This window comes from Ziziphus jujuba, chromosome 8 (genome assembly GCF_031755915.1).
Source record: "Ziziphus jujuba cultivar Dongzao chromosome 8, ASM3175591v1".
In the NCBI taxonomy this organism is placed as follows: Eukaryota; Viridiplantae; Streptophyta; class Magnoliopsida; order Rosales; family Rhamnaceae; genus Ziziphus; species Ziziphus jujuba.
In genome coordinates, this window is record NC_083386.1 from 29493224 (window position 1) to 29509629 (window position 16406).

The 16406-nt window shown below is 32.2% G+C and overlaps 1 protein-coding gene across 2 annotated transcripts; it reads left to right on the top strand.

The window, feature by feature from the left end:
• The first annotated feature begins 2365 nt into the window (after window positions 1-2365).
• Window positions 2366-13927, top strand: LOC107414983 (cullin-associated NEDD8-dissociated protein 1). Of its 2 annotated transcripts, XM_016023213.4 has the most exons (29): window positions 2366-2523; window positions 3337-3430; window positions 3610-3779; window positions 4401-4611; window positions 4985-5150; window positions 5676-5805; window positions 5919-6033; window positions 6203-6360; window positions 6471-6594; window positions 6816-6866; window positions 6944-7026; window positions 7663-7747; window positions 7823-7924; window positions 8025-8123; window positions 8854-8964; window positions 9048-9131; window positions 9207-9347; window positions 9638-9730; window positions 9857-9978; window positions 10090-10252; window positions 10334-10573; window positions 10911-11159; window positions 11254-11430; window positions 11530-11676; window positions 11802-11918; window positions 12070-12238; window positions 12778-12855; window positions 12934-13072; window positions 13521-13927. In XM_016023213.4, the coding sequence occupies exons 2-29, from the start codon at window positions 3395-3397 to the stop codon at window positions 13615-13617; spliced, it is 3657 nt and encodes a 1218-aa protein (XP_015878699.3). In that variant the 5' UTR covers window positions 2366-2523; window positions 3337-3394; the 3' UTR covers window positions 13618-13927. The 2 variants fall into 2 exon arrangements, 1 of the variants encoding a protein (XP_015878699.3); XR_003055154.3 differs by lacking the exon at window positions 12778-12855 and having other exon boundaries at window positions 12900-13072.
• Window positions 13928-16406: the final 2479 nt, after the last annotated feature.

The following is a 16406-nucleotide window of genomic DNA, read 5'->3' on the forward strand; positions in this document are numbered from 1 at the left end:
TTTATTTAGGTAATAATGGCTCCTAGTTAGCTTTGTGTTGTTTTTGTGTGGGGCATATGATTAGCTTGGAATATTATTTTGTAAGTTAATTTAAAGCCATCCCATATTCCTGTTTCTTGTATGTATTATGTTGAAGTATAGAGATCCTTTTAGCCGCTCAGCAAGAATAAATGATTAATTATGTTAAAAGAACCTAAGTCTCCCTTGCCATTTTCTTTTAATACCGATTATTGTACATTTTCTTTCAGTAATTTTTTAGTTTTAATTTTTGTTACTATTTGATCGGACAAAATTATATTTCATCTAACAAGTCTTGTGACGTAATTATTAATTCTTCAACATAAGCACGTAGACGTAAAAAAAGAAAACATAGTAAAAAGAGTTTGGGGCCATATATTGATTATGATGCACTTGACCAAAATTTTGGGAATTTTGGATTTTAGGAATATATTTTAACAATATTAAACTTTTCTAAACATTAACTTCAATAGTATAATCACCTTTATGTTTTTGAAGAAAATCTTTAGAATACTTTATATTGAAAATGGTTGAAAATACAGATTTTGGAACATTTGGACATTATGAACAAGTTTTGGCGATATTAAACTTTTATAAACATTTGCTTTACTTAAACTTTTATAAACATTAATTTTAAGACTCCAGTCACTTATTTTTTTTTATGAGTGAATTGTTATTTAATATTAACTTTTTACTTATTTAACATTAACTTTAACTTTTTTTAACCACAATAGTCAATATTTTGTTTTGTATGAATTGTTAAAGTCGTATACATAATGAGACTTGACTTTTGTTTTTTTTTTTTTTGGGTGAATAATGAGACTTGACTTGGGATACACTACCTAATGCTCAACATACCCCGCCAATTTTAGACCATGTAAATTAGAAACTTATTGCAGAGTTTCATTCATGTATTTATTTATTTTTAGATTGTTGAAGAACAAAGAAATTACACAATTTCCTATTTATATGTTAAAGAAATTATACAATTTCTTATAGTTCATCAACGTTTTACAAGCACAATTTTTTACATTTTATATGTCCATTATTATTTTTAAATTTGTTTTTTTGGTGAAAATATAGTCATGCTTTCTTGTTTGCCAAATAAATTATGGATGGTAATATATATATATATATATATATATATAATTTTTTGGTAATTGTATGGATTGTAATAGCTTTGTCTTAAAAGCTTATATAATTCTACATTCTAATTATTTTTTTGTATCACGTCAATTAATAAGGACATGTTTTGCACAAGTATTTGAATGACTGGCTCAACCGTTATTGATCTACGCATCTTTCATTCTCGTTCCGTTATTATATACAAAAAAACTCATTTAAAATAATACATATAGTTTTTATTGATTAAAATGTTGAAAGTGTTGTTTTAAATGTAATTTATATTGTAACTAACCGTTGAACTATTATAGAATCTAAAACCGAACAAAAATGAAATATAAAATGAATAATATTAGAGATGTCGAAATATCCACCATTATGGTGTTATTATATATATACATATATATATATATTTGATAAAAGATGGCATTATTAATTGATTGATTTATATTTAATTTTTGGTGAATTACATTTAGTTATACTAATTCATATTCAATCTATCAGCAATGTTACATGTTTTTAAAATATTTTAATCAGATTTATTTATTAATAATATGTATTAAGGTGTAATATGTTTATATAATATAAATATAAATAAATGAATTTTAAAATAAAAGAATAAATTAATAAAATAAGCCAATTCAATATAACATTATCTATTATATCATTTGATTAACAAATTTGATAAATTTAACATTATTTATAAACTATTAATTTTTTAACCAATATAATAATAAATGTAACTCTTGCCACATGATATCAATAAATATATGGGCAAACTCTTTGTCACATCTTGAATTACTAGGATAAAATAGGAAAATTTTTTAAAATAAAGTTTTATTCATGCAAAAATTACGAAAAAACGAGTGGCTCATGGGGAAGTTAGACGTAATTATGTCAAATTATAATATTATACTACAAGGTAAAACATTTATTATATACCTTGAATAAAAATAGTAATTTTTCAAAATAAATCAATTCAATTTTATTAAAATTTATGTCACAGCTCGCAACAAAGAAAACAAAAGCAACAGCAAAGTTAAAACCAAAGTGAAAAAAAGATGAACAAAAATGAAACAATATAATTATTTCCTTTTAAAAATGTAATATTATTTTTTGTTTAAACAGGGAATTGTTAGGATAAAACAAAACTAAAATGGGGGTGTTTGGGGAGGATAAGATATTCCAGATGGAGGAACTAAATAGCTAATCCGGGATTAAGTTATCTAGGGATATAAAAGGGGTTTTCAAAGTTCTTTTTCCTCATCATGCTGCTAAACCGAAAACCCCCAAAACCAAAAGCAAACCCAGAGAGAGAGAGAGAGAGAGAGATGCTGAGAGAGTAAACCAGTGAGCTCGTCTCTCAACCTTGCGGAGAGCCCCGTAAGCTTATTTTGTCCTTTCGTTTCGCATATAACTTTTTTATTTTCCGTCTAAGATTATACTTTTTTCTTCACTTCTCTCTGTGTCCCTCTATCCTTTACCTAGTACATAGATCAAGTAGAAATTCCCTAATCGCATTGTTTTTTTTTTTTTTTTTTTTTTTGTTCTTTTACTCAATTCGATGAATTTATTTTTCGTTTTTGCAGCGATAGCATTTTGACGGCTTTTTACTTTGCATTGTTTTCTTTTATATTTTTTTGGTTCCTCCAAAGCTTCCCTAACGCAGTTGACAATAATATGCAGATAGTGGATAGCTTTTTTTTTTTTTTTTTTTTTTTTTTTTTTTTTGTGGGGTTCCCCAGGGTTAGTCTGATCATGCTATGGTAGAGCCCAATTTATACTGGGGCTTCTGATATAAATATGCTTTGGTTTTTTTGGATTTATTTTTCGCCAATTGGTATAAAATTTGTAGTCTCTATTTTATGATTAAGACCTTTGATTATTGATATACGCTTTGATTGGTTGTTTATTTGTTTCTTCCTTGAACAATGCCTTATCAGTAAACAATGTGGTGTTTTCATGATTAAATTTTGGTTGATATACTTAAATTTTTTTTAAATAATTATAATTTTATTATTATTATTTTTTTCTATTGTTTTGTAATGGGATTTATATATTTAACTATAATTGATTTTTTAATTGTAAATTTGAATTCATTATTGTGTGGAAATCTGTAGTTTTTCAAGTTATGTTAATGCCCAATGCAAATTGCAATTGTTGATTCCTTCTTTTTTCTTTTCTTTTCATTTTTAGATTGGATAACGAAAGGTGTTGAGTTCGTGCACATAGCACTCTTCATAGTTGATCAGAAATGGCGAATTTAGCTATGACCGGAATACTGGAAAAGGTACATCTTTATGGGATTTTGTTTCCATTAACTAAACATGTCTTTTTCTGTTATGCTTGAGTTCTTTTGCAATGGAACATCGTGGAGTGCTGACCAATGCCCTTCTTGTTCCAGTTGTTGAGCTGTGGATTCCTATATGCCTGTGCTAGATGTCTTTAATGGTTTGTGCTTGTCTGCAGATGACGGGCAAGGATAAAGATTACAGATATATGGCGACCTCTGATCTTTTAAATGAGTTAAACAAAGATAGTTTTAAAGCTGATGCTGATCTAGAGATAAAATTGTCAAATATCATCATACAACAGCTTGATGATGTTGCTGGAGATGTCTCTGGATTAGCTGTGAAATGGTATGGGATTTCTCTCTTTATATACCATAGCATTATCAAAGGTCTTTTTTTATTTTAATTATTATTTTTTACCCCATTGGTTGGCCATAACTTCATTACGTTAATTGTATCTATTTTTTATATTTTGTTTTGTTATCATTAGTACAAAAGTTGTTATTGGTTGATTAGGTGGATATTTTTTATTTTGTTTCAATATGTTTTCATATCCTACATGTGTTTCTTGGGAATTCGCAATGTGCTTGTGTCAGTTTTGTATATTAGGCCATATATGCTGGTCAAGTTAGTGTTATGCTTTTGAACGTTGTGCATAAAAGAAAGATGGACCTATCATTATTGCTTTACATGATGCATGCATTTGTGTGGTTGCTTGCTGATGTATGCATCTAGTTGGAGATAAATTATTGTGCTCCAGCTTATTAAGCATGCAATGGGTGAAAACTTGGATTTTTGCCCTATTTACTTAACTCTGTTTGTCCTCTAAAGTTCAGTGCTATGTTGATATCTGGTAATCAGTTGCAAAAATACAAAATTGGTCTCGGTTTATATGATAGTAGATGGAAAGCATGAATTAAAACAGGGAAACACATATAAAAATGCTATATATGTTCTACCATTGTGCAGTCTTGCTCCATTAGTGAAGAAGGTCAGCGAGGCAAGAGTTGTGGAGATGACTAATAAACTCTGTGATAAATTGCTGAATGGGAAGGATCAGCATCGTGACATTGCAAGCATAGCCTTGAAGACTATTGTTGCTGAAATTGTCACTCAATCTCTTGCACAGTCAATACTACATTCTATTTTGCCACAGTTGATTAAAGGGATTACTGGGCCTGTGAGTCAATGAAACCTTTTTCTCTTTCTTTATCTAATATGACTTTTATAGCTTTAATATGTGGTGAGATATTTATGTAAATGGTAATTTGTTTAAATAGTTTTCAGATCTTCATGGTTAAAGTGTTAGTTGAAATGCAGAATGAAAGCAGAGACAAACTATAAATAATAAACTAATATTTTACACAGAACCAATGAACATAATTCGATTTGTTTGTGGCTGCATCTTGCATGCCCTTGGTATTTCTGTTTTCATTATGGCATTTTAAACCAACTCTACATACCATTTAACTTTTTCATCATGTCATTGCTGTTTTTAGTCATGTTATGAAGAATTATTGCTCATTATTTTTTCTGCACTTCTTTCTTTCTAGGGAACAAGCACGGAGATAAAATGTGAATGTCTTGATATCTTATGTGATGTCCTTCACAAATTTGGCAATCTAATGGCAACTGATCATGAGCAACTATTAGGTGCACTCTTGTCCCAGTTGAGTTCCAATCAAGCAAGTGTCAGAAAGAAAACTGTTTCATGTATTGGTAAGGTTTATTATTAGGCCTTGTGCACTAATTTCTTTTTATCTTAATATTACTTTAATGATTATTTGCTCAGTTTTGTTTTGGTTTGTATTAAAGGTTCTATATTGACGGAGCAGTAGGGTTATTAGATAATCTATGACATGTTTCTTGAGTTGGAGAGGTCATCTGGCTTATAAGCTTTTTGGTCTCTGATCATCAGTGAGAATTAGGTTCTGTTTTTTCAATATGAGTGGTATCTTAGAAATTGATTGTGCCTCAACAGCGAAGTAGTAAGTTAACTCATTGCCTATTTACAAATGCTGATGAAATAAGACTATAAAAAGCTTGCTTAGCACACACACAAACACACACACACACACACACACACACACACACACAAAAAAAAAAAAAAAAAAAAAAAAAACCCAAAAAAAAAAAATCGGTTAATTGGAAAATTTGAACTTTAGGATTAAGGGAATTGATGAAGTTGATATGATCATGCTTTATATTCCAAAAAATGAAACCTAACATATTACTCCCTGTCAGCATCTCTTGCTTCAAGCTTATCAGATGATTTGTTAGCAAAAGCAACAGTTGAAGTTGTACATAATTTGAGAAATAAAGGTGCAAAATCTGAAATGACCCGTACAAATATTCAGATGATTGGTGCTTTAAGGTGGGTTTTTGTAATTTTTACTATAGTCTATGGTTTTCTTTCAAGTTTATTGTTTGCTTGCTGTGGTCCAGTTAAACATTCTTGCTAATCAGTTTGATACCTTGATGTTTCAGTCGAGCTGTTGGATATCGGTTTGGGCCCCATCTTACGGACACTGTTCCTGTTCTAATAAATTACTGCACAAGTGCATCAGAGAATGATGAGGAGCTTCGTGAGTACAGCTTGCAGGTACTCAGTGTCGCTTCTTGTTACTCTCTCTCTCTCTCTCTCTCTCTCTCTCTCTTTCTTTAACTAATAGCTTAGTTTTTAAGATATGTTTCTCAAAATATTTGTCACTATGTCTTAGTTGAACCTTATATAAATTTTTTTGATAGCATTTGTTATATTCTGACTACAGGCACTAGAAAGCTTTCTCCTTAGATGCCCCAGGGATATATCTTCCTACTGTGATGAAATCCTTCATCTTAACTTGGAATATTTAAGCTATGACCCAAACTTCACTGATAACATGGAGGAGGATACTGATGATGAGAGTCATGAAGAGGAAGAAGATGAGTATGTTTTGGTTTATGCATGTGAGTGAATGATGCATGGAGTACATGGACCTGTTAATTTATTCCCAGCTGCTCTTTTTTTTTTTTTTTTTTTTTTTTTTAAATGGGTAGTGAAAGTGCAAATGAATATACGGATGATGAAGATGTCAGCTGGAAAGTACGAAGGGCAGCAGCTAAATGCTTAGCGGCATTAATTGTATCTCGTCCTGAGATGCTTGCAAAGTTGTATGAAGAGGTATCTTTTCAATAGCTTTGAATATTTTGATTCTGGAGTATGTGATGGATTTAAGACACTCATTGAATGTGTACTATTATCTGAGAAGTGGCACTTTGGTGTATTGAAATGTGCTGTTATACTATTCTTCAACATGCATGGCAAATTAATTTTGTTAGGTAATTCTTTTTGTTTTTTAATTTATGTGTTACTTGTTAAACGTGCTTTTCTTTTAAGTGCAGGCCTGCCCAAAATTGATTGATAGATTTAAAGAGAGAGAAGAAAATGTGAAGGCAAGCCTTAGTGGCATATATTTTCATCTTTTTATTACTATTTATGAATTTGGTTATAAGATATTGTTTTGCTGCAGATGGATGTATTCAATACATTCATTGAACTGTTGCGTCAAACCGGGAATGTTACGAAAGGACAAGCTGACATTAATGAGTTGAGGCAAGTTCTTAAGTTATTATAGTATCAATTCATGTTGAATCTGTTCTGCTTTGATGTTTTAAAATTATGCATTGGTCGACATGATTTTTGAATATTTCTAGTGAAACACAGCCTCGTTTAAGTTATGTATACTGCTTGCTTAGTGCGTTCAAATCTGTGGATGATAATTGTCAGCCTTGCTGCATTATAGTGGAGGAATGATGCTTAACCATTTCTGAGAAGCTGGGTGATTATATGGGTGTTTTATGTCAGCCTACTGTTTGCTTATTCAGAAGAACATCCGTCAATAATTTTTTTCTGGAATATGAAAATTTATTTCAAACTTTTAGTTTCTTTCCTTAAGTTTGTTTGTTTAACATGAGAAACCACTACTCAGTTTGATGTTATTGTCGAGCAAAGTCCTATTATTATAATGATTAGTTCACAGAAGTCACCCCTTCTCTTTCTATTGGTCTCATGGTCTTAATCAGTAGAAGTGATCTGAAATATCTACAAAAGAACAATCATTTTGACGGCACTTTTTTGGTTTTCCCTTTATTATTTTTCTGTTGTTCCATGTTTTGCACAATTTTCTTGTTGGAGACTGATGTTTTATCTTACTGACGCCAATATTTTTAAAATTCCAATTTTGTGCAGTCCAAGGTGGTTACTGAAGCAAGAAGTGCCAAAGATTGTTAAATCTATAAATAGGCAGCTACGAGAGAAATCTATTAAGACAAAGGTAGGAAATGCTTAAATCTTTTATGGAATATTGGTGCTAAATACGTATTTGATTTATGCATTCATGTATTTTCAGGTTGGTGCATTTTCTGTTTTGAAAGAACTTGTGGTTGTCTTGCCAGATTGCCTGGCAGATCATATTGGATCCCTCATTCCAGGAATTGAAAAAGCATTGAGTGTAAGTACACTTGTTTCTAGTTAAGGTTCATAATTTTTACAGACTTGTGTAATTTTCTTTGCAGTGTTTACATTTTCTCATTTTTCCATGTTGTTTGCAGGACAAATCCTCTACCTCAAATTTGAAGATTGAAGCTCTTATCTTTACAAGATTGGTCCTGGCTTCGCATTCTCCATCTGTTTTCCATCCTTACATCAAGGTACCATCACATCTATTCTTTTCTTAATTCAGCATATAGAATATAATTTGCAGGCCGAGTCCAGAAGGATATGGGTAGACTAGAATACAAATAGATGGATACAAAACTCCTTAGAAATTAACATACACTGGTGGCTGTGTGCTAGTGTAAACATATATTGCACATGATTATTATGATAGTCTACAGTTTATTTCTTATTACGTAAACTTTTCTAATTAGAATTATTCAGGATTATAACCGTTTCACTTCTTCTTCTTCTTCATTTTTTTTTCCCCCCTTTTCCATCCATTTTCCCTATACTTCATATTTTACATGTATTTATGCATGACTGTTCGTGGGTAACTGCACTTTGTCAAGTTCACAAAAAATGGGATAGAAGTGGTCTTTTAATTACTTTTAGTATTTTGCAACTAGAATCTTAGGTGGTTCTTCCATTTCTGAACCCATGACTCATATAGTCAAGTAGTAGCTGTAGTTGATACTCAGAAATAGGGTGAGATTGGGTATATAATATATTAAATGCTTAGATTTTTATTTTCTTTTTATTTTCATCTGCTTTATATTTATCTTAAGACTTTTCTTTGATACCTAGCATTGGTTGTGTAAGCTCTAATTTTGTTAAATTCTGTTCACACTTATAGCTTCAAGTTTATGGTCCTATAACATTTTATAATCATGTGTTTTATGAGGTTTTGCATGTTACAAAAGTGATATTTTGTAATTATTTCAGGCTCTTTCTAGTCCTGTTTTATCTGCTGTTGGTGAGCGCTATTATAAAGTTACAGCTGAGGCACTAAGAGTGTGTGGGGAGCTCGTGCGTGTTGTTCGTCCAAATATTGAGGTGAGTGTAGTGACACTTTGAAACTGAGATTATTTGTTACACTGAGACCACTGTTCTAATCATTTTAATGGTTTATGATATAGGGTGTGGGCTTTGACTTTAAGCCTTATGTTCATCCAATATATAATGCCATAATGTCACGCTTGACAAATCAAGATCAAGATCAGGTCAGCGGTATTTCTGTTAAAGTTCTCTTTATGTAGGTTTTTCTCTGTGGCTTACATTTCTTCTTACTTACCCAGGAGGTCAAGGAGTGTGCTATCTCTTGCATGGGCCTTGTTGTGTCAACATTTGGAGATAACCTCAAAGCAGAATTACCGGCATGTCTTCCTGTACTTGTTGATCGGATGGGGAATGAGATAACCCGTTTAACAGCTGTGAAGGTTGGTGTGTTGCATTTGTTGTTTATAGAGTTTGAAGGTTTTTATAGCCAGATTATGTGTGCATAAATGTGCATTGCCTTGTCTGTATGTTGCTGTCATTTTTCTCGAGCTTTATTTTTCATACAATTGTAAGATTGTTGTCTTTGGTCTGTCTAATTCATATAATTACTATCTAGCTTAGAGGGACAAGTTTGTGGTTTATGTGAACAATCGCCTTTTATTGATATCTATTAACAATTGTATAGTTTGTTTTAGTACATTTGGTTACGTCGAATGGGTTTTGTTTCCAGGCTTTTGCTGTCATCGCTGCCTCTCGACTTCAAATAGATCTATCTTGTGTTTTGGAGCAAGTAATCACAGAGTTGACTGCATTCTTAAGAAAGGTATGGTATTTATTTTATTTTCTGGATGATTACTAGTCTGATATATGCATTTCTTTTGATGATTTTATTGGAATCACTTGGAAGATGTTTCTGACGATTTCTGAACTTATTTTTCTTGGAATATAGGCTAATCGGGCTTTAAGGCAGGCTACTTTAGGGACCCTTAATTCTCTAATTGTAGCTTATGGTGATAAAATCGATTCTTCTGCTTATGAAGTTATCATCGTTGAACTTTCGACTCTTATAAGGTCTCCTCTTGTTACTTTATTTTGTTATTTTATATGCTTCTGTATTGTCTTCTATATTATATGGGTAGATTACTTCTGAAGACTAGTTCTTATTCGCTATCATTGTGACAGTGATTCGGACTTGCACATGACGGCACTTGCCTTGGAACTCTGCTGCACCCTAATGGCTGATAGGAGATCAAGCCCCGTTGTTGGTTTGGCTGTTAGGAACAAAGTTCTTCCTCAAGCACTAGCATTAATCAAAAGCTCGTTGCTGCAAGGGCAAGCCCTTTCGGTACATTTCATCTGCTCTTTACTTGCATTGTATTTTGATCTTCAAAATTTACATGTTTGAGAACCTCCTTTGATCCTGCAGGCCTTGCAAAAATTTTTTGCCGCCTTGGTGTATTCTGCAAACACAAGTTTTGATGCCTTACTGGATTCTCTTCTTTCAAGTGCCAAACCATCTCCCCAGTCAGGTGGTGTTGCAAAACAAGCATTGCATTCAATAGCACAATGCGTGGCTGTTCTTTGCCTTGCTGCTGGTGATCAGAAATGTTCATCAACAGTTAAAATGCTTACTGAAATCCTCAAAGCCGACACTGTTACAAATTCAGTAAGATCTCCCTCTAATAAAAATAGGAAAGGCTTTAAAGATGATGTGTTTTTTGTTACATGGTTAGGACTGTAAGAGAGCCCTAGTAGTACAAGGAGTAATTTACTCTGATGAAGTCTCTCTAATTCTCTCTCTCTCTCTCTCTCTCTCTCTCTCTATATATATATATATATATATAAATATACATGTGTGTGTGTGTGTGCGTGCGTGCGTGTGCAGGTGTGTGTATATGTGTTTGTACCTATGTATGTATTGTCTTGAGAATTATCAGCCTACTATTTTATTATTTAAGTTTCAAATTCTGATGTGTGTGTATGCTTTTACTGTCACGTTTTAGGCCAAACAGCACCTTTCTCTGCTATGTCTGGGGGAAATTGGGAGAAGGAAAGATCTAAGTTCACATACACATATAGAGAATATTGTTATTGAATCCTTTCAATCTCCTTTCGAAGAGATAAAGTCTGCAGCCTCCTATGCTCTTGGCAATATTGCCGTTGGTAATCTATCCAAGTATTTACCTTTCATCTTGGACCAGATTGACAATCAGCAGAAGAAACAATATCTCTTGCTTCATTCTTTGAAGGAGGTTTGTTATCTTGAATAATATGCCAATCTCAGAGCTTATTGTTATATCCTGATAGTGCCTGTCTGAATTAATTTCAATTTTTACTACCTTGCAGGTCATAGTAAGGCAGTCTGTAGATAAAGCAGAGTTCCAGGATTCTAGTGTGGAGAAGATACTTAAGTTACTATTTAATCACTGTGAAAGTGAGGAAGAGGGTGTCCGCAACGTTGTAGCCGAGTGTTTGGGCAAAGTTGCACTTATTGAACCGGCAAAACTTGTTCCAGCACTTAAGGTATTTTAAATAACATTCAATACTTTTTTTGCTTCAAGATATGAAGAGATCATTAAATGGGTTGCTACTCTTTATCTGGCGTTCCTCGATTACCAATAGGTAAGAACAACCAGCCCAGCTGCATTCACAAGGGCTACAGTTGTAATTGCAGTAAAGTACTCAGTAGTTGAGCGGCCAGAGAAAATAGATGAGATTATATATCCTGAAATCTCGTCATTCCTGATGCTAATAAAGGATCATGACCGGGTAAGCTTCAACTGTCTAATGCTTTGAAATTTTGCTCAATATATTTGTATCTAGGTTTGGTAGTATATATTTGTTTGAACTTTTAGGCCTTGTGGTGGTTGCTTATACAATATGGATTTCTGCAGCATGTAAGGCGTGCAGCTGTGTTGGCCTTAAGTACATTTGCTCACAACAAGCCAAACCTCATTAAGGCGCTTCTTCCAGAATTGTTGCCGCTCCTTTATGATCAAACAATGGTTAAGGTAGCTTAAGATTTTGAAATTAGCTATGTGATATGTAGCCAAGATGATCATAGCATATACTTCCCATGTAGATGCATCTTTTGGATACTGAACTTGAGGTAGATGCTCTTACCATTGTCACTTCTTAATGCGAATTGAATTTTGTGTGCAGAAAGACTTGATTAGGATAGTTGACCTTGGTCCCTTTAAGCACACTGTGGATGATGGGCTTGAGTTAAGGAAGGCTGCTTTTGAATGTGTGGACACATTGCTAGACAGCTGTCTTGATCAAGTGAACCCTTCGTCATTTATTGTTCCTTATCTTCAATCTGGTCTTGATGGTTAGTGTTTAAATTAAATATGCTTTTTCAGTAGCTTTTCTTTTTCTTTAGTTTTCCTTTTTTGCTGTTAAGGTTTCGTTGAGGGTTATTTTGATAGTTTTAACATCTTATAAGATTAGGTCCTTTGAGATTGTTACTAGATCCATTTATGTAGGAATGTTCAACTATTTTGTTTGTTTTCCTCATCCTATGCAATTATATGTTGAATGTACACACCCTCTAAATTTCTGATTTCTTCAAAATGAAGAAAAGAGAGGATTCATTTTCTTTCAATGGAAATTTATGTTTCCTTTTTTAATTTTTCCTTTTAAACAAAAAACTTCTTTGATACTTTCGAAGTTATATTTGAAATTTCCTAATCTATAGATGTGAATACCATGGTTGGTTGATGTACATTGTTGTTAATATATTCTGTGGCTGAATGTAGACAGTAAGTTTGTTTTCGTTGATGCAAATATTAAAAGGAATGATGAATATAATGGTGGTGGTTGATTTTGTTACCTTAGAAACTGATTCAGATTTTGGCTTTTCATGCACAGATCATTATGACGTAAAAATGCCTTGCCATCTTATCCTCTCAAAACTTGCAGACAAATGTCCTTCTGCTGTATTAGCAGGTTGGTGATTAACTTATTCTACTAGGATTCTGCTATGCTTGCAGGGTTATTGTTGATGCATATCTATGCTTTCTACAGTGCTGGACTCATTGGTGGATCCTCTCCAAAAAACCATTAATTTTAAGCCAAAGCAAGATGCTGTCAAGCAAGAAGTGGATCGAAATGAGGACATGATTCGCAGTGCGCTTAGAGCAATTGCATCTTTAAATCGCATTAGGTTTGGCCCCTAAACTGTATCTACATCAATCTTTGAATCTCTCTTCTGTTAATTCTATGCTTCTTTCAACATGTGGATTGGATTAACTAATTAATACTTACTTATGACTATGTTCAAACAGCTGAAAAAGCCTTTTGCCCACCCCATTCACTCCAAATTTTCCCTTTCAAAATTCCTTTCCCTTCACTGATTAACATAGAGCAGATACCTTTAGGTCTTCACCTAACAGACGGTGAAGAGGGTAAAAATTGCGGTATGTCTTAGTTCAATAAAACACCTTGACCCCAAATCCTTGCCTCACACTTCTCGAGCCCTTATTTATTATTATTTTTTTCTATTTTCCCACTTTTTTATTTTTAATTTTTAATTTTTTTTAATATGTATGACTTGTTTAGATAATAGATGTATCTTCTATTTATGTATTTCTTTGGTATTTGTCATTCTGTAGTGGTGGAGATTGCAGCCACAAGTTCAAGAACCTTATGAATGAAATATCGAAATCTCCAGCATTGTGGGAAAAGTATTATTCCATCCGAAATGAGTGATAAACTTTTTGAATTCCACCTGTCTTAATGGTTATGTTGGAAATTTTCCTGCAAAACATGAGAGAGTTGATCATCAATATATGATGTTCACAAGACAAGCTTGGCCAGAAAGCAACAAAAGTGGATGATGCTGTATCCATTGATTCATGTGTGAAAGCAGGCTTGAAAATGAAAAAATTGAACCTCACGGCTGGCCTAACTTTATTTGTGGCCTTGGGCGACAGAAAAAAAAATGTGGCAAGTATTTTTATATAAACAATGTTAATCAATTTATGTTTACAATATATAATATTTAAATTTATTTTCTCGATTTGCTTTGCATATAGCAAGAGTATTTGGCTTGAACGCTCTCTTTGCCTTATGCGAATTTTTTTTTTTCAGAAGGATGTGCATTAATTTTTTTAAATATATAAATAGATGTAGATGATCATTTTTTTAATGAAAAGAATACAGTATTTGGTAAAAATAGTGTTTACGTTGTTGAAGGTTTAAAATAGTCCTAGTGTTTTTGTGTAAATGCTGGAAGCCAAAGAACAAAGGAACAGCATTGTTTTGGTAACCCATAAACGAAAATCAACATAACTAAATTTTGGTTTGTTCGTTTGTCTTTTCAATGAGATTTTGCAGGTTCATTAATCCTGATCTGGTTGGTTAGTTAAAGGTTAACTAGCATTGCATATGCTTAGTGGTCAACTATTTGTTTGGCTGAGAAATGGATCTAATTGAAACCAAAAGAGGGCGTAAGTGGTAAAAACACAGGCACCAAAACACAATAGGCAAACATGGTAGGCAAGATAGAAGAGGCGAATTTGCTAGTTATGGAATCAAAATCAGTTCTACAAGTGGTTTTAGAATCTCTAAACCCAACTCACTCTTAACAACAAAAATAAAAAACAAGCCTAGAGGTGTTTGTAGATCTAAGAACCCAACTCCAATAACAAAAATAAAAAAGAAGTCGAGGTTTATGAACATTTTTGATATGGTAAGAAATTTATAAAAAAAGATGATAAAGGATAGTAATCTACGTTCATCAGATCTGCATAATTTGATTGATTTGTTGATTTGTTGATTATGGATGACTGTTCGTTACCGTTCTTTTTCATAAATTTCTCACTATATCAAACTCGAGTTTATAAATATTTTTAAACTTTCAACAAAGCTTTACAAAGAAAGATGATAATTGACCAATGGTTTTTTGGAAATTTTATCACCAATTGAGCATAAGGTGTACATTACCTACAAAGAGCAAGTTGAATTGCCATGGCTTCATCAACCTCGACATTATGAATCAACTAATAAAAAGAACTAATAATAATAATAATTATGGATTTCAATGAATTATAAAAGCAGTTTCCATTGGCACCTAAAGAGGAAGCTTTTGCCAAAGGCCACATGCTAGTGCATCAAAATTGTTACCTACAAGTTAAATATGGTAAACATGGAAACATGGATCCCTATGCATCCACAGCTTCCTATCTGCATTTGTATTTGTATTTCTATTTCTTGCATTGCATAAGATCCTAACCTTTGGACAGCAACAAGTGCCCGCGCTGTACCAACCCTGTTGACTCTATGTGGTTCCCTTGGCCCTTCCAAATCCTAATCTAATAGAAAGTCCCACCAGTCAATAACTGCACATGTTAGTATCAAAATTAGGTATTTTGAAGGTCTGTGAGTGACTGATTGTGATTATGATTTTGCCAACTACCATATATATAAATATATATATATATTTTAAATCTTTGAAATGCTTCTTAAGCTACCTAGATTTTGTTTCCTCCGTACATATGGTTTCACACACACATATAAAAATATACATACAAGTATAAATATAAAATATACTGCAAATAGGGCAGTATGTGTGACTGCCAAGGAAGTTGAATCGCATTATCTTCCAATGGAATATTATTCTAGGGAGTCACATTTTCTTTCTTTTGGAATGTGTAATGCAAATTACAAGATATGAACTTTTTATGGGTTTTAGATACATTCTACTTGAGGGAAAGGTCTTCTCCACTTTTGTTTAGAATAACCCATGAGCAAGGCTGCCTCGAGGACATCCAGGTGATGCGACCACAAAGGGCCCTATAATTTATATATATATATATATATATATATATATATTTGTTTTTAAAAGGGAGAAATTGGCACTACTTGATGGAACAGGTTTTTTTAGAATCAATTTATTTAAAAAGTTTTTTTTTTTAAGGAATTTATTTTTCTCAAAATTATGCTAAGGAATAAAATATAAGAAAAATGAATCATTAATCTTTTTCATTTGTTTGGTTACGTGAATGGATTAGATTTAATTATTAGCACAAACAGATAATTAACATTTATTTATATTTATGTTTATGTTCTTTATATTTTATTTAAATTTTATTTATGTTTAATTAAATGTATAACTTATTATATATATATATATATATTTATGTGATTTTTAAAATATTTTTTATTTACATATTTTAAAAAGATAATAAATCAAATTTAAGATTCTTAAGAATTATCAATTTTATATTTGCCATATTTGTATTACAAAATAAAAATTTCACCATAATTGGGTTAAAGAATGACTATTCCTAAAATTTTGATAGGGAATAAACATTTTTTTAAGGTGAGAGAATAATTAATTCCTAAAAAATATGTATTCCTTGATATAGAAACTAATCAAATGTGAGTATATTGAATCCTATGAATACATTCCTTTTTCCATTCAGCCTCACGAAACATGTCTTAAGGAATAAAATATGGGGATAAAGAGACCAAAAAAATTATAAATATTAGATGAA

Excerpts from the sequence above, each read along its gene's own strand:
- LOC107414983 (XM_016023213.4), top strand. The coding sequence starts at position 3,395 with ATGGCGAATTTAGCTATGACCGGAATACTGGAAAAG. Across the intron at positions 10,253-10,333 it reads TGCAAGGGCAAGCCCTTTCG|GCCTTGCAAAAATTTTTTGC; the intron begins GTACATTTCATC and ends TTGATCCTGCAG. Across the intron at positions 10,574-10,910 it reads CCGACACTGTTACAAATTCA|GCCAAACAGCACCTTTCTCT; the intron begins GTAAGATCTCCC and ends GTCACGTTTTAG.